At 33.2% G+C, this 19252-nt stretch overlaps 1 protein-coding gene across 3 annotated transcripts; it reads right to left on the bottom strand.

Moving 5' to 3' along the window:
- Nucleotides 1–763: 763 nt before the first annotated feature.
- Nucleotides 764–19056, bottom strand: LOC137249062 (lactosylceramide 4-alpha-galactosyltransferase-like). 3 transcript variants are annotated; one of them, XM_067780216.1, is made up of 3 exons: nt 18263–19056; nt 17606–18192; nt 764–806 (listed from the first exon to the last, which is right to left on the bottom strand). In XM_067780216.1, exons 1-2 carry the CDS (start codon nt 18811–18813, stop codon nt 17610–17612), a joined length of 1134 nt encoding a protein of 377 aa, XP_067636317.1. In that variant the 5' UTR covers nt 18814–19056; the 3' UTR covers nt 764–806; nt 17606–17609. The 3 variants fall into 3 exon arrangements, with proteins under 3 accessions (XP_067636317.1, XP_067636316.1, XP_067636314.1); XM_067780215.1 differs by lacking the exon at nt 764–806 and adding an exon at nt 14919–15039; XM_067780213.1 differs by lacking the exon at nt 764–806 and having other exon boundaries at nt 17524–18192.
- Between the last annotated feature and the right edge of the window lie 196 nt (nt 19057–19252).

The following is a 19252-nucleotide window of genomic DNA, read 5'->3' as shown; positions in this document are numbered from 1 at the left end:
CACGAGGGATTTATCTTCTAGTTGTTGCTGGCAACAATCACAGATAAATCCCTCGCGCCAGCTGAAGCGGGTGCCAGAACAAAAAATGTGCCAGCCAAAACGAAAAACGTGCCAAAAATTTTGGTAAACTTTAGTTTGACCTACAACTGTGGAATAGCGTTCAGAAATTATGGGAAAAAGGATAAAAATACTTGTTTTAGTGTAAGTATTATTAGTTCGAAGGCGGAGGGTAAATATTATTTCCCATTCAAAAGTTATCTCTAAAAACAGGTTTTGTAAATATGAACTCCCGATGCAACCAGTCCATTTTGATCACAGAACCTGAAACGCCAGACATGTAGGATAAGCCCTATCCATTAAATAATATTAACTATTATATTATAGGTCCGATTTACTGAAATTTCAAAAGAATATATGGTTTTCACTGCGAGTTAAATGCGTTACAATATTTGACTAATTAATTTAATCGAAATGTTAGTTTTGCTTAGATTTGTTTATATTTAACTCTAACAAGTCGTATTATTGTAAAATAATTTTAAGGAAATAAATATTTTACAACTATCATTTTATTAAATGATTGAAACTATAATCGCCGAAATGTATGTCAAAAATCCCCATTTTCGGATCTATTCATTTTTGTTTGGAGTGGCATCATTGATAAATGTTATAAAAAATGTGCATTTTGACAGCGCTCTCTCGAAACAAAGAGTTGCAAATCCATTCACCTATGGCTGAAATCCTGAAAACGAATCGTATGACAGTTTGAGGGGCATCTTTGGTTTGAGGTGTGACAGATAAAGTGACAGCTGCAAAGACAGTTAGAGAGGGTGCCTCAGAGAATTGGAAGTTGCATTTTTTTTTAAACACTTTGGCGCATAATTATAGTCAAAATAAAATCAGCCCAATTCTAGACGAAAATTCCGTGCGAGTTTTTTCCCTTCTCCCATTCCTCGTATTCTAAATAAAAATTCCTTGTGAGTTTTTTCACTTCTCCCTTTCCTCCTATTCTGAACAATGTTCGAAAAAGCGGAAACTGGTTATGGGAGAAAAGTAGGTATTATGAATGTGAGGGAGAGGGAGATTTCTCTGCCATTTCATAGGAGTTTTTTCACTTGGTTAAATTAAAGGGAATGCATTAAAATAGTTAAAGAAAATTGGTTCTTTAAAGAATCAACACTTATTTGCACAAATTTGTGCTAAAATATGTATGCACATTCTACCACAATATCCTCACTGTTAATACAACAACAACTACAACCACAATATTCTTCATTTTAAGTCGAAAAGTGTATCATAAGCAACGGTAGAGCTCTTGGTATACATATTTGATGCAGATACCCAGAAATTGCGCAAGGATTTTTTAAGAAGGCCTAAAAAGATATTGGCATATAGCGAAAGGCGAACTCAACTCGACTTGGCCGCCAGAAAATTCCTTTGCTAAATGAAAGCAGGCAACTCCGGCGGATCTGTGTTATCCGGCCGTCTTCTTTTTATGCTCCGCTGTTGATGTTGCTGTGGCACCAATTCATTACTCATTTCAGTGAATACCACATGAAATGCAATAAATACTGTGCATTGTTTATATTTTATTTCTTAATTTCAAACAAATTTGCAACAATAATTAAACTTCTCAATTAAAAAAAAAATAAGATATGCGCGACGAAATTTCAATTCACAAAACAGCTGGCTTCGAAAATTCGAAATTCATATTCCCCAATTATTGTTCTCCCTAGGAGAAAATAATTGGAGGAATTTTTCCGCGGGAATAAAAAAATCCGCGAGAACAAAATTCCGCGAGAATATTTAGAATTGGTCTGAATAGATTTTAAATTTAGTTGCAGCTTTTTGGCATAATTTTCTATGAGCTATCTGTCAAAAAAGCTGAAACTAAATTTAAAACCTATTTTATTTTGACTATGATTATGCGCCTTTATGCCTAAATTATGGATACGGAATTATAGCTCCGACACATAAGCAGTTTTTCATGTAGATGAGTTTAACACAAGCTTATGCATTATGAGTAGATTACACGTATTTTTACGGAGAACGGTAGAATGAGTGACACTGGCGCCATCTTATATTGAAAAGTAACCATCTCCCAAATTTTGTTCCAAGCAAATCATAAGAAGAAGAATTTGATATTTGCTTTGGCTAAGGGTGTTAGCACACTTTGCAAGTGAAATTATTTTTCCCACTGCTTACTAAAATTTCTAACATTTTTCGCAACTGAAAACTGCTATAACAATCGAATACGACACAAAATATGTTAGCAAGAATTTTTGTTGTATAGGGAGAATGTGTACAACAGTGCTTCGCGAAATTTTGTATGTGAATGGGCAAGGCGTAATAAACTTCAATTGCCAAGTCTGAAGTTCCTCCATATTTACAAACGCAACATCTTGGTTGATTGTGGCGATGTTATTGGAATGCATAAGCTTGTGTTAAACGCATCTATATGAAAAATCTCATTGTACCGCGGCTTTTAATGCTGGATTTTATACCCCCAGGCGTACATTACGCAAAGCATATGTGTTGCTGCATGACTTTTTCGAACAAAATGTGCTGCATAGAATGAGTATTAGTTCAAAACAAAGCGCCAAATTAGCAAATATATATTTCCGCCATATCAGCATAGCTGCCCATGTATCTAAAATTATTTAGCAGCAGCAAACCACCGCGCTTCAGGCAAAATTGTTGAAGACGTATTTTGGTCTTTATACCCACAATAGGAGTGTTGCACAAAGAGATTTTAAAAATACTGATACATAGATAAGCAGTTTTCATATTTTGTTGTTGTTGTAGCGATAAGGACACTCTTCGAAGCCCTGGGGAAGTGCCCTGCAAAATTCGCGAATACTCCATGCATGAATGTATGGAGTACTCGCTATGGACCAACCGAGTGCTCCAAAATTAACCACAATTCATACAAAAAATATGGTCCAATTAACATTGCGATGTCCTAGGACTGGATCATCTACTCCAGCTCGCATTACATCAGAGTAATCCATGGAGTACCCACAGTCCAATAAACATCGTGTAGTGATTAAAATCGTTAAAAAAGAGCAATGATCGGCTAACAATATGTTCGTGTAGAAACATGATTTGGTCCATTGCTGCATTACAGTGGAGTATAATGGTAAGTACTCCAGTGGACCACATGATCCAACGATTTTTGCAGGGTTGCTGCATTACAGTGGAGTATAATGGTAAGTACTCCAGTGGTCCACATGTTCCAACGATTTTTGCAGGGTTATCTGGTTAAATTTCTGATCCGCACGGCAGTTCTGTTTGTTGTTTTCTGTAGTAGATTTTTTGAAAGCTAACCACTTTTGAGTTGGTAGCACTGAAATAAATATGTGTATACATAAAATATTTCGCCATATTTAAAAGCAAAAACACAGAAAGAGTAAACAACTTAAGAAAACTGAAGAAAATGTAAGGAGAATAGTTTGTTTACGTGTGAAACTATTAAAACGTTAATAAAATAAATTTCACTGTTAGGGAAAAGAGGATGTGGACCACCACCATCAACAAAACAGATGTTTTATATTAGTGCTGCCAGCTCTCATAAAGTTGATCCAGATCGTGAGCCAGAGCTCGATAACTCAATGGAACGCTCCTAATGTAAAATATAAGTATCACGGGGTGGACATCAACTGTCCTGGTTGGGGAATGATCGAATTAAAAGCCTTCGATGAACTTACTAATAGTAAATTAAAGTTCCCAAGGGTTCAAAATATGGTTCACGTCGTAGAATAATTTCATGGGCTTAATTAATGTAAGATACGGCTGCTTTGAAGAATTTTCACCTTCTAAGGCTTTGACTTAGATTCAATTTTGATTAAAATTTCTACTGGACCTAATTAGCTGGTATTTGTATGAGAATTATAAAGCTTACGAGCCTGACCCGTGCGCATCTTGCGCAACCAATATAAAAGTCTATTATCAAATATCAACAAAAATCAGCTGTTCTATTAACTTACAGCTTGCGTTGCCATATAGCCTACAATAGCAACTGCCGGTAATGCAGTGCAAATATTCACAATAGTGCTATAGTACAAATAGATTTCTTTGTGTGCTCACAATCTTTTATTTTATAAGCTTTTATTTACTTTCACTTGGCTGTTGTCTGTAATCAAATCTTGCAAGTTAAATTTGATACACTTCCCGATGTCCGATTGAGCTGAAATTTTGCACACATATATAACTCCGATGACAATGCAATATTACTATGCTAGAATTCGATAAATTAATCGATAACAGAGTTATCGGTAAAGATTTGTATTCACAAGGGAATAAAAGCCTAAGTCCTCAAGAACGCAGGTAACTTCGCTTTGTTTGTGTATGCAACAAACGTGAAAGTTAGGCTGTTATCGCTAAATGTTGCATACCTTTTGTTGATAGCAAGAAAATGAGGTCCTAAATGTTCTTAATTATACCATCAAAATTTAACACGCTTTTTATTAGAACAATTAGAACTGTTATATAAACTGTAAGATTTAATAATTTAGGTGTAAAGTTTAAATGTTCAAAATATATAATTATGTACAATATGGAATTTTTTTGTATAGCTTAGCAATTAGCAAAAGCACTACGACCGAAATTTCCCAAGCTCGCTAATAGCCCGAATCTCCATCTTTACAACCAAAATTATTTATAGATTTAGATTCCAAATAAGAGCAAAAAAGGGACCAGTACATAAAAACAGCAATTAGAAATAATATATAATATATGACCCGGTCTATGAAAAGGTGGATTATGACTAAAAAAAAAATAAGAACACAAACGTCCTGAAGAAATGCATTGTTTATCTTAACAGCTGTTGCTCGCAATTCCTTTTTTGAGTCATGAGCCACCTTTTCATAGACCGGGTCACGTATGATGATTAGCACTGCCTAATAATTTCTAACAAATGTTTCTGTGTACTTGTCACGGGTGGTACATACTTCATTTTTGAACCATTCCTTTACAACTTCGAAGAAGTCAAAACTGAATTGTTGGTTATTATATTATATATAGACTTTTTATAAAGGGTGGAACAAATCTTATACTGTTCGATGCATCAAATAATAAGAATATAGGACTCATATAAAATGGTATTGAAATCAGCTTTATTAAATAAAGGTAGTTATTTTCATTATAAATCAGCACTTACATTTAAGGGGAAAAAAGGTATTAAAAATACATTTTTAGGCAATTTTTAGGAAAATTTGTTTAGAAAATGCCGATCAGCTGATATTCCAGAAATATATCAAGTAAATTTCGAATTGGTATTTTTTTTTTCTCTTGTCTTTAGAATTTGTCTACATGTATGCGTGAAATTGTGGTGCATTTATGTGTTCATGGTTTTTGGCGCAATTAACACCACAATCGCTAAAAGCTAAACCGACAACTCCCTCGAATTGAGTTTCATCGACCAGAAAGAAATTTCATAATTACTCCTCCAGATGACCTCACAATCAAAGGTCACATCTAAAAAGATAGAGAAGAAGAGTGGGGCATTGGACTGCACCACAATGTTGTTGTACTTGTAGTGACACTTCCCGAACAATTTTGGGTGTGTTATCGACGGTGATTGTCCTTTTTGCATATGGATCTGGTACGTTCCTGTAACTAGGACAATTAAGGTACTATTCCGAATATCTCGGGAACGATTTCGAATGGCCACGTTGAGGCTTCTAGGTCATCCATTCACCCCAAGTTATCGATACCAGCAGTTCTCGAAGAGAAACATACGTGTTATCCGTTTTTTATCGAATAAATATTGATTTGTCATCAAAAAAAATATCGATTAAGTATCGAAAAAACATCGGTTTGCTATCGAAAATATATCTATTTGTTATCGAAAAACTTTTGATGTTATCGGAAAAAAATCGACTAGCTGTTAAAAAAATGTCAAATGTGTTATCGAAAAAATATCTATTCGTTATCGAACACATAACTAGTTAGCTAATTAGTAACTTTTCAATACCAAAGCGATAACACTTTGATAAGAAATAGTTTTTCGTCAGCAAATCGATAACTTTTCGTTTTCGATAACTTTTGCTATCGATAACAAATTGATAATCCTTCAAACAATTCCGCTATTCAAGATTTTTGGGTATCATAAAATATTCAAAACTTATCTCAAATTTACTAATGCATCCTGGCTGCTGAAATAAGTACATATACTTTAGGACAATGTTTTTCTGCTATTATACCATATGCAGCTTTCTCGCCTACTTTAAAACGCCTTTGCTTAGAAAGTTTGTTCCACACGTGCGCTACATACGAATCCCGCAGCTTATTCAGTGTCTCATTACAATATTGTGTGTCAAAGAAATGCTCCCAGTGTAACCAGTGCACAGCTTAGAATGCATTTGGTGGCATTACACGGAATATAGTAAGTACGGCTGGAAGTTTCATCCTGAAATTTCAGCTATCCGGATAAACAGAATGTAGCTATGCAAAAAATCCGACTATTTGGACATCCGGCTACATAAACTTAAAATTTAGACAATCGTATGTCTGGGTTCATGTATATCCGGATACTTGACTATAAAAAAGCGAAAGAAAACAGTGAACTCACGGACATGGATAAGAATTTTTAGTGTTACATGTTCTAAGTAAACCAATAAACCACAATCTGAGAGCCAGAAATTCGTGACAGGATCATGACGAAATATTTCCCCGGTTCCAGGGGGGGGAGGGGGGAACTTTTTTGTATTGACTGTAATGAAGTATATAATACAAATCTACATAGTATTTTCTTATCACAAAACGGGTTTTTACTAATTTTTTTAATTTTTCTTGCTTTTTTACGTTCTAGGGGGGTGGGGAACTTTTTATACTCAGTTGAGCAGAGCTCTCAGAGTATATTAACTTTGATTGCATAACGGGTGGTTGTACAGGTATAAAGGAATCGAGATAGATATAGACTTCCATATATCAAAATCATCAGTATCGAAAAAAAATTCGATTGAGCCATGTCCGTCCGTCCGTCCGTCCGTCTGTCCTTTAACACGATAACTTGAGTAAATTTTGAGGTATCTTGATGAAATTTGGTACGTAGGTTCCTGGGCACTCATCTCAGATCGCTTTTTAAAATGAACGATATCGGACAATAACCACGCCCACTTTTTCGATATCGAAAATTTCGAAAAATCGAAAAAGTGCGATAATTCATTACCAAATACGCACTAAGCGATGAAACTTAGTAGGTGAGTTGAGCTTATGACGCAGAATAGAAAACTAGTAAAATTTTGGACAATGGGCGTGGAACCGCCCACTTTTAAATGAAGGTAATTTAGAAGTTTTGCAAGCTGTAATTTGGCAGTAGTTGAAGATATCATGATGAAATTTGGCAGGAACGTTACTCTTATTACTCTATGTCTGCTTAGTAAAAATTAGCAAAATCGGAGAACGACCACGCCCACTTTTTAAAAAAATTTTTTTTTAAATTCAAATTTTAAAAGAAAAGTTAATATCTTTACAGCATATAAGTAAATTATGCCAACATTCAACCCCAGTAATAATATGGTGCAAAAAAATACATAAATAAAAGAAAATTTCAAAATGGGCGTGGCTTCGCCCCATTTTCATTTAATTTGTCTAGGATGCTTGTAATGCCATAAGTCGAACAAAAATTAACCAATCCTTGTGAAATTTGGTAGAAGCTTAGCTTCTAGGACGATAACTGTTTTATGTGAAAAAGGGCGAAATCGGTTCAAGCCACGCCCAGTTTTTATACACAGTCGACCGTCTGTCCTTCCGCTCGGCCGTTAACACGATAACTTGAGCAAAAATCAATATATCTTTACTAAACTCAGTTCACGTACTTATCTGAACTCACTTTGTATTGGTATAAAAAATGGCCGAAATCCGACTATGACTACGCCCACTTTTTCGATATCGAAAATTACGAAAAATGAAAAAAATGCGATAATTATACACCAAATACGAAAAAATTGATGAAACATGGTAATTGTATTGGTCTATTGACGCAAAATATAACTTTAGAAAAAAACTTGGTAAAATGGGTGTGACACCTACCATATTAAGTAGAAGAAAATGAAAAAATTTTACAGGGCGAAATCAAAAGCCCTTGCAATCTTGAAAGGAATACTGTACGTGGTATTACATATACAAATAAACTAGCGGTACCCGACAGATGTTGTTCTGGATCACCCTGGTCCACATTTTGGTAGATATCTCGAAAACGCCTTCACATATACAACTAAGGGCCACTCCCTTTTAAAACCCTCATTAATACCTTTAATTTGATACCCATATCGTACAAACACATTCTAGAGTCACCCCTGGTCCACGTTTATGGCGATATCTCGAAAAGGCGTTCACATATAGAACTAAGGCCCACTCCTTTTTAAAATACTCATTAACACCTTTCAATTGATACCCATATCGTACAAACAAATTCTAGAGTCACCCCTGGTCCACCTTTATGTCGATATCTCGAAAAGGCGTCCACCTATAGAACTAAGGCCCACGCCTTTTTAAAATACTCATTAACACATTTCATTTGATACCCATATCGTACAAAAAAATTCTAGAGTCACCCCTGGCCCACCTTTATGGCGATATCTCGAAAAGGCATCCACCTATAGAACTAAGGCCCACTCCCTTTTAAAATACTCATTAACACCTTTCATTTGATACCCATATCGTATAAACAAATTCTAGAGTCACTCCTGGTCCACCTTTATGTCGATATCTCGAAAAGGCATCCACCTATAGAACTAAGGCCCACGCCCTTTTAAAATACTCATTAACACCTTTCATTTGATACCCATATCGTACAAACAAATTCTAGAGTCACCCCTGGTCCACCTTTATGACGATATCTCGAAAAGGCGTCCACCTATAGAACTAAGGCCCACACCCTTTTAAAATACTCATTAACACCTTTCATTTGATACCCATATCGTACACAACAGTTCTAGAGTCACCCCTGGCCCACCTTTATGGCGATATCTCGAAAAGGCATCCACCTATAGAACTAAGGCCCACTCCCTTTTAAAATACTCATTAACACCTTTCATTTGATACCCATATCGCACAAACAAATTATAGAGTCACCCCTGGTCTACCTTTATGGAGATATCTCGAAAAGGCATCCACCTATAGAACTAAGGCCCACGCCCTTTTAAAATACTCATTAACACATTTCATTTGATACCCATATCGTACAAAAAAATTCTAGAGTCACCCCTGGCCCACCTTTATGACGATATCTCGAAAAGGCATCCACCTATAGAACTAAGGCCCACTCCCTTTTAAAATACTCATTAACACCTTTCATTTGATACCCATATCGTATAAACAAATTCTAGAGTCACCCCTGGTCCACCTTTATGTCGATATCTCGAAAAGGCATCCACCTATAGAACTAAGGCCCACGCCCTTTTAAAATACTCATTAACACCTTTCATTTGATACCCATATCGTACAAACAAATTCTAGAGTCACCCCTGGTCCACCTTTATGGCGATATCTCGAAAAGGCGTCCACCTATAGAACTAAGGCCCACACCCTTTTAAAATACTCATTAGCACCTTTCATTTGATACCCATATTGTACAAACTCATTCTAGAATCACCCCTGGTCCACGTTTATGGCGATATCCCGAAAAGGCGTCCACCCATAGAACAAAGGCCCAGTCCCTTTTAAAAAACTTATTACACTTTTCGTTTAACACCCATATTGTACAAACGTATTCTAGAGTCAACCCAGGTCCACTTTTATAACGATATTCCGAAAAGGCGTCCACCTATAGAACTAAGGCCCACTCCCTTTTAAAATACTCATTAACACCTTTCATTTGATACCCATATAGTACAAACAAATTCTACAGTCACCCCTGGTCCACGTTTATGGCGATATCTCGAAAAGGCGTCCACATATAGAACTAAGGCCCACACCCTCTTAAAATACTCATTAACACCTTTCATTTGATACTCATATCGTACAAACAAATTCTAGAGTCACTCCTGGTCCATCTTTATGGCGATATCTCGAAAAGGCGTCCATCTATAGAACTTAGGCCCACGACTTAACTCAAAAGGATTATATTCCGTAAATGAGTTTTAAAGGATTATATTCCGTAAAATTAATTTATTTGTTAAAACAAAATGTTCAATTCTTTTATAGATTCTTGAAAAAACTGAAAAACTATTTTACATTTCATTTCAAATACAAAAGGTAATTCAAATATTACTGAATGATATTACATGAACATAAAATACAGTACAAAGAACACAAAGTACAATTTACACCTCTAGTATAACTCGCCCCTCCTTAAGATTCGAGTCCCATCGAATTATTTATATTTATACGTGAAATTTAACAAAAAATAAAGCAAAATTTCAAATAATTAAATATATTTTAAAGCCATATTTTCGATTTGAACGTGTGTAACATTCAAATAAGAATAACAATTATCAAATTCAAAACCTTTTTTTCATTTTATTTAAGAAGTATTATAAAGTATAAATTTTATTATAACAATTGTTTTAATCATACATATAATTTTCCTTGTTTATTTAACCATTCTCAAATTATAATTATTAGGGTTGTATAGATTTTGAAGGTCTTCGAAATCTAGCAACATCGATTTTATTTTTATTATTGGAATAATACTTTTTAAACCTTTTTGCCGTTTTCTGTCTAATAGCTGTAGGATTTTTCATATAAAGATTCGGTTGATTAAATTTAATATTTATATTTTCTCTTTTCATATTAATTCTATCTATTGTTTTTTTCTTTGTATCTTATATCCTTGTTTTTATTTCTTCAAAATTTATTTCTTCCTTATTTATAAAATCATTGGGTTTTAACTTGGTGGTGCTATGAATGCTGTTATTATAAAAATGTATAGCTTTAATTACTAACTCCTCCGAATCAACAATATTTTGACTATGTTTTATTATTCTTATATGTTCAAGTAGCGTTGAATGCATCCTTTCTATGTCTGAGTTTCCAGTGTGAGAATTCGGTGTAGTATAATGGGGTTCTATGTTATTTTCCCTACAAAAAAGTCTTATTAATGTATTATTGAATTCATTATCCATAACTAATTTATTTGGTTTTCCTAAAAATGCTATCCTTTCTTCAATTTTTATTTTAATTGTCACCATATTTTTATCACTAAGTTTATGTGCTGTCCCTAATTTCGTAAATTTATCAATTGATGTTAAAAAACAAGTTTTCTGAATTTGAAAAATATCTATATGCACTATTGAATTTTTTTTAATGGCTTTAGATCATACTTATTTTCATTACAAATATTGCAATTATTGCAATATCTATTTATAAATTTAATTAGTTTGGGATTAAAGTAAATATCTTTCAATTCTTCATAATTTTCCTGAATTCCTCGATGGTTGCCTTTTATATGAATATCATCAATAATCGTCAATAAAGACTCTTCACATTCTATATCGTTTGCAATTTTCGTACATTTTATAAAATGCAGATCTTTGTTATTACAAAATAATTCAATTAATAATCTTTCAATTTCATCGTACATATTATCACCAATTTCGGAATATATTCCGACCTTTCCTTTTTTAAACTCCCTTCTAAATAAATCTTTTAAATTATGAGTATTATTAAAATCATTTTCTGAAACATATACTATTTTATATTTTTTGAAAAGCATCTCTTTTTCTTTATTTTTATTTTTAACTATTCTTATTTGCATTTTGTATTTATTGACAATTTTGTTAACTATAAAAAATTTTGCGTTTAAATTTTCTGTCGAGTTTTGAATTGAATTCGAAGTCAATTGGTTTAACTGAACTCTACTTAAAAAGTCTGCCACCATATTCTCCTTTCCTTTATCATACTCTATATCAAAGTAAAATTCATAATAATATTTTCCATCTAATTATTCTAGAGTTAGGATCTTTTAATGAATAAAGCCATTTCAAAGGTTGATGATCAGTTTGAACTAAAAACTTACGACCATAAAGATAAGGGCGATAATATTTCATTGACCATACAATGGCCAGTAATTCCTTCTCTAATGTTGAGTAATTTTTTTCGTGCCCGTTTAACGTCCTGCTCGCAAATCATATAGGCTTTCCTTCCTGGCTTAAAACTGCCCCAATGGCTACATTACTTGCAACTGTTGTCAACAAAAACTTTTTATTGAAATCCGGATAAATTAATAAGGGTGGATTAATTAAAATTTTCTTAAATTTTTCAAAAGCTTCTACATACCATTTATCATTGATATCTATTTTGCTATTCTTTTTCAAATATTTTATTATTGGACTAGCTATAAAAGAGTAATTTCGAATGAATTTCCGGTAATATCCGGTTAAACCTAGAAAAGATTTTATATCCTTCACGTTCTTTGGTATTTGCAAATTCTGTATTACACTAATTTTTTCAGGATTTGGCTTAATACCTTTGTTCGTTATTATATGCCCAAGAAAAGTAGTTTCTTTTGATAAAAATTTACACTTATTGATTTGAACTTTTAAATTGTATTCATCTAATTTGTTAAATATTTTCTGTAAACTTTCCAAATGTGCAGCTAAAGAAGTTGAAAAAACTAATATATCATCCATATATATTATACAAATTTTATTAATATAATCTGATAAAACATAATTTAACATACGCTGAAAAGTTGCCGGTGCATTTTTGAGATCAAAGGGCATTCGAATGAACTCGAAATGACCCTTTGCTGTCGAAAAAGCTGTTTTTTCAATATCGTTTTCCTCCATCAAAACTTGATGAAAGCCTTTTGCAAGGTCCAACGACGAAAAATATTGCGCTTTTCCCAGTTTATCGAACAAGGATTCTATATTTGGAATTGGATATTTATCATCCACTGTAATTTCATTTAACTTTCTAAAATCTATAACTAACCGCCATTTTTGTTTAATATTATTATCTGACTTCTTTTTGACAATCCACGAAGGAGAGTTGTATGGTGACTTACTGGGACGTATTATATTTTGTTTTAACATATCGTTTACCTGTTCTTCTCTTTCCCTTTCTAAAATTTGAGGATGCCGGTAATTTTTAAAATATATTGCTTTTTCAGAAGTGGTTATTATTTTATGTTTTACGCAGTTCTTTGTTGTTAAGTTTTGACCTTCAATATAAAACGTTTTTTTATTTTTATGTAAAAAATTATCTAATAATTTCATTTCTTGTTTATTCAAATTATTTGGTATTAAATCTTTGAATTTTGTTATATCAAATTTTTCTAAATAATGTATTTCTTCATAATCAATCTTAAATTCATAAGTAAACAATCTTATTTCATTGTTATTTACCGTAAGTGTATTTTTTTTTAAATCTATTATAGCTCCAATTGGCCGTAAAATATTCATTCCTATGATGCAATCAAAATCTTTATCAAAAAAATTAGTAAGTTTAACGGACATAGTGCTATTACTTTCCTTGAATTCATTTGGTACACTCACTATTACCTCTTCTGTTACAATATTATTTCCTATTAAAGTATTTAATAAAATTGGTTTGGCTAATATGTTCCTTATTCCAATTTTAGAAAAGAAATCATTATCACCTAGAGTTGTAGCAGCACCACTATCAATTAAGCATTTTGTTTTTGTGTTGTTAATTGTCAAAATCACTATGGGTAATGAAAGTTCTGAGGCTGTACACGAAAATTTTCCGTACTTTTGTTAAAATCAACTTCCATTGGTTGTTGAAAATTATTACCATTTCTACCTTCAATTTGTGGATATGGCTTACTATTTCCAGAATTATAGCTGAAATCCTTCTTTTGCATATTTTTGTTAGGGTAAAACTGATATTCATTAGTTTTGTAATTTCCGTTTGAGTTATTATTATAGCTTAATTTATTTCGCGTACGAACATTTGCACTTCGAAAATTGTTAGGGTTTGATACTTTATTAGCATTGTTATTGGTGTTATAACTAAAGCTATTAGGTTTATTTTGAAATTACTTGGAAAACTATATGCATTTTTTTTATTCATTAGTTGTATATCTTTTAACAAATTATTTTCTAGACAAAAGGAGTAAGAAGCTTTTACAGATGTAATATTATTTTGAATTAATAATGTTTTTATACTAATAGCCAAAAAATTAATATAAATATCAAAAATTAGCCTCTCATTATTTTCCGGAGTATACGAAATATTAGGCTCTAAACTATACTTTGTATTCATTAAACTTAAAATGTTACATAGTTTATAATTTAATTCTTCAATATTCCTTGCTTCTACGTTTAATGCATCACTTCTTAAATTGAAAAAACTTCGTTTTACTCCAAATTCTTCTTTAAGTTTTCTTATAATGTCTTCCCATGAAGGATTTAATAAGGTTTCTACTGATCTTAACGCCTTACCTTGCAGTCTGTTATTTAAAATTGCTTTTACCGTATCTTGATAGTCTATTTGCGTCAATTGTAACACCGGTGCGACATCTCTCAAATAATTGGTTAAGGTATATTCACTACTCCCATTGAAGACTGGCAAGCTCCTGGCTTCACGCAAACTCTCTGCTAGTGTCAAAGCCATCTCAAATGATAATTTATGTATATGATATAGTTTGCGTTTAACAGCTGTCTTCAGCTTGTGGATTCAATGATGATAAAACGTTATTTGCAATGTTTTACTGTTAACACCTTATTGAAAACTATAACTTTACTCAGTATCGTAATTGTTGTTTTTTTTATATACTTTTTTAATCTTTAATTCTTTATTGGTTTTCTTAATTTGCCCAAACAGATTTCTTTCAGATTTTGGATTAAATCACCTTATTTAAATTTTTTTTTGTAAATTATCACAATTTCACGATCAATATTTCTTAAATTTGTCTGTTTTTTTTTTTTCAAAATTGCTTATTTGTTTATTGTTTGAACTTTTCAAACATAAATGTCCTTTTAAGGATGCGCATATATATTTTTGAAATTTTTCTTCTCTCTTAAATTGATCTTTTTTTTTAACTGCTGTTGATTTTGGGTTCAGATCGGTTTGCAAATTCACCGTCGCAGGATACGTTATCGCACAACGTATCCCATCCTCGTCGCCACTTAACTGAAAAGGATTATATTCCGTCAATGAGTTTTAAAGGATTATATTCCGTAAAATTAATTTATTTGTTAAAACTAAATGTTCAATTCTTTTAAAGATTCTTGAAAAAACTGAAAAACTATTTTACATTTCATTTCAAATACAAAAGGTAATTCAAATATTACTGAATGATATTACATGAACATAAAATACAGTACAAAGAACACAAAGTACAATTTACACCTCTAGTATAACTCACGCTCTTTTAAAATACTCATTAATACCTTTTATTTGATACCCATATCGTACAAAATAAATTCTAGAGTCACCCCTGGTCCACCTTTATGGCGATATCTCGAAAAGACGTCCATCTATAGAACTTAGGCCCACTGCCTTTTAAAATTATCACTAACACATTTCATTTGATACCCATATCGTACAAACAAATTCTCGAGTCAGGCCTGGTCCGCCTTTATGACGATATCCCTAAATGGCGTCCATCTATAGATCTATGGCCCACTTCCTCTTAAAATACTCTATAATACCTTCCATTTGATACACATGTCATACAAACACATTCCAGGGTTACCCTAGGTTCCTTTTACAACATGGTGATTTCCCTTACTTTGTCTCCACAGCTCTCAACTGAGTATGTAATGTTCGGTTACACCCGAACTTAGCCTTCCTTACTTGTTTTTTTTTAAATATATATAGTAATAACGTAAAAAGCAAGAAAAAATTAAAAATGAGTAAAAATCCGTTGTGTGATAAGAAACTACTATGTAGATTTGTATTATATACTTCAATACAGTCAATAAAAAAAAGAGACCCCCCCCCCTTTCCCCTGGAACCGGGCATGTTATTTCTAATTGCTATTTTTATGCACGGGTCCCTTTTTCGGTCTTATTTGGAATCCAAATCTATAAATAAAGTTTTGGTTGTAAAGATGGAGATTCGGATTATTAGCGAGCTTTGGGCAATTTCGGTCGCGGTGCTTTTGTTTATTAAAATAATTTGTTAATAAAATAATTAAAAAAAAATTTTTAAGTTAAACGGTTTTATTGAAAACAATACTTACATGAAATAATAATAATACGAAAAGCTAGAAAATAATTAGGTAGGTCCTAGGTACTAGTCATCACACTCCTTATCAATCTTGGGCGTTGATCAGACAATTAAATAAAAGCGTTGGGCGCGTGAAATTTCTAAAAATGTGAGGCGTAGCATAACCTGATTAAGGTTCAGTTGGTTTTACTTATGACTATCAATAGAAATATGACGCGTCCAACGCTTTTATTTAATTGTCTGATCAACGCCGTAAATTGATAAGGAGTGTGATGACTAGTACCTAGGACCTACCTAATTATTTTCTAGCTTTTCGTATTATTAATATTTCATGTAAGTATTGTTTTCAGTAAAACCGTTTAACTTAAAAATTTTTTTAAATTATTTTATTTTCAAGTTTTTAGTCTTTATTTAATTGCCTGTTATTTCTCAATCTATTTAGTTCATTTAGTGACTCATTATTACAAGGACTCTTTCCTGACAATTTGTTACAACGTAAGTCCTCAATACATAATCCTTCCAAAGACTTTACTCGACTCTGCGCCACGTATGCTTGTCCCTCCTCCAACTCCAAAATATTTTAATGTCACTTCTACTGGACTGTAGGCAATATTTGCTCCAAATATAAGCCAAATTGGGCATCATATGTCGCTTTCTATTCATGTATGTATTATGTGTTCCAAATATGGACCAAATCAAATCGGACCACAAATACGATTTTTGTGAATATCTCGATCCTTGCGCCAACTAGCGGCGATTTTTTTTTCATAAGTAGCTTTTTATTCTTGCATGTATTATGTGTTCCAAATATGAGCCAAATCGGACCACAAATATGATGTTTGTGAATATCTCGATCCATGCGCCACCTAGCGGCGATTCTATTCTTGCATGTATTATGAGTTCCAAATATGAGCCAAATCGGACCACAAATGCGAATTTTGCGAATATATCGATCCTTGCGCCACCTAGCGGCGATTTTTTTCACAGGTCGATTTCTATTCTTGCATGTATTGTGTTCCAAATATGAGCCAAATCGGACAAAAAATGCGAATTTTACGAATATCTCGATCCTTGCGCCACCTAGCGGCAATTTTTTTCTTATTATTGCATTGTCATCGGGTTCTGAACTATATTCCAAGTTTCAAGCTTGTAGCTTATCGGGAAGTTACTTAAATTTCAATTACAAGATTCGTTCACAACGGCCGTGCATGTCAACTCAAGCTAAATAAAACCGTTAAAAATTAACGATTGTGAGCACACAAAGAAATCTATTTGTACTATGACACTATTGTGAGTATTTGCATTGCATTACCGGCAGTTGCTACCATACGCCAGATGGCAGCGCAACTGTAAGTTTTAATTGATTGATAGAACAGCTGATTTCTGTTGATATTTGATAAGAGACTTTTATATTGGTTGCGCTAGATGCGCACGGGCCGGGCTCGTATTTTAATATTTTAAAAAATTTCAGATCTAGACGTATCATCTCACTTCTTTCATTTATGTTCATATTTACACCAATAACCTTTTTAAAAATACTCGCCAGATGCTGCATATACTTTAGGACAATGTTTTTCTGCTATTATACCATATGCAGCTTTCTCGCCTACTTTAAAACGCCTTTGCTTAGAAAGTTTGTTCCACACGTGCGCTATATACGAATCCCGCAGCTTATTCAGTGTCTCATTACAATATTGTGGGTCAAAGAAATGCTCCCAGTGTAACCAGTGCACAGCGTAGAATGCATTTGGTGGCATTACACGGAAACCCATACATCGGTCAGGATCCATCATCATTAGCTCAATATTACTGGTTTTGCAGATATCATTCGCGACGCGCGTTATAACGCCAGGCCCGTTGTTAGCCCAGTTTGAACCATTGAAATTTTTTAAAAAGTCATATATACATTTTTTGGCAATTTCATGACCAAATCCGTCAGCCGCAAAACCCATTACTCCTGCTGCTATCAAAGTATTTGACTCAGCACCGGTATAATTGGGTGGTAATGTTTCCAAACTACGTAAGACTACGACATCCATATCGAGATAAGTACCGCCCCAACGCCATAGTGTTAGATAACGCAAAAAATCAGAAAGATGGGAAATCACATAACTATAAAATATAAATAAATGGGATATGTTTACATAAATTGTATGCTTATCAAATATATGTAACTGTGTACCTAGATTTAAAAAGATTCCCTTCCTTAAGCCAATGATACATTGGTGTGCCAGCTGCATAAGTCCACAGATTTAAATTACGCAAATGTACGTTTGGATATTGGAGTATTGCTTCCATTACTGGTGGAGTGTTTTTGTTATCACGATAGGTTGGACTAACGAATAGTGCAAAAACATTTAAATTGGGATGGTGTAAAGCGGCGGACTCAATAGCACATGCTTCTCTTGCTGTAAGGTGCATCATGTTAATTGGCGCATTGCCTACATTAAGAATATTAATGCGTTGGTTCTCATTTGGGCAACTGGTTTCATGAAATATAATGCTTGGTCCATTGGAGTTGGGTTTTGTTTCTGACAACATAACGTCTTCGAGAATATGAGGACCAAAAATATTGTGGTTTCGTGTTGATTGCTGCTGCTGATTAAAGCCATTTATAAAGCAATAACGTACATCTGTTTGGTTCCTATTGGTGGTATAGATTATGCACAAAATGAATACCGAAGCTGATAACATCACAAATACACTCCATTTTAATCTCCGTGTGTACATCATTTTATTTTATTTATTCCAGTAGAAACGCGATTTAAATTAGATTACCGAGTTTTAAAACAAACAAATATAATCATTGGAAAATTATCTCATAGAAATATGCTTTTTTGGGCTTTGAAAATTGATTATTTCAATTTAATATTTCATTTTTAATTTATGTTTTATAGTTGCAGCACTGCGCAAATGGTAATGTCAAATAGACGGGAAAACCATGAGCAGCAGCTTCTTTATATTTCTCTATGGATCTTCGTTGATTCCGTTTTATCAAGTGATGTAAATATGTATGTCTTGTATTCTTATCTCCATAAGTTAGTTATCTTTCTATTATGCTTAGTTATTTGGTGGACTAATTCCGAAAAGTATTAACAACAAAAATATAATCTATTGACAAAGCTTGAGATTTATCTAGGAGGGTGTTTCCAACATTACGAACTTTCCTTCC

Source organism: Eurosta solidaginis, chromosome 4 (genome assembly GCF_040869045.1).
Source record: "Eurosta solidaginis isolate ZX-2024a chromosome 4, ASM4086904v1, whole genome shotgun sequence".
Classification (NCBI taxonomy): Eukaryota; Metazoa; Arthropoda; class Insecta; order Diptera; family Tephritidae; genus Eurosta; species Eurosta solidaginis.
This window is presented reverse-complemented; position numbering and strand designations above follow the sequence as displayed.

Coding starts and splice junctions, on each gene's coding strand:
- LOC137249062 (XM_067780216.1), bottom strand. CDS start 18,813: ATGATGTACACACGGAGATTAAAATGGAGTGTATTTGTGATGTTATCA. Junction 18,193..18,262: donor GGGAATCTTTTTAAATCTAG/GTACACAGTTAC, acceptor TATATTTTATAG/TTATGTGATTTCCCATCTTT.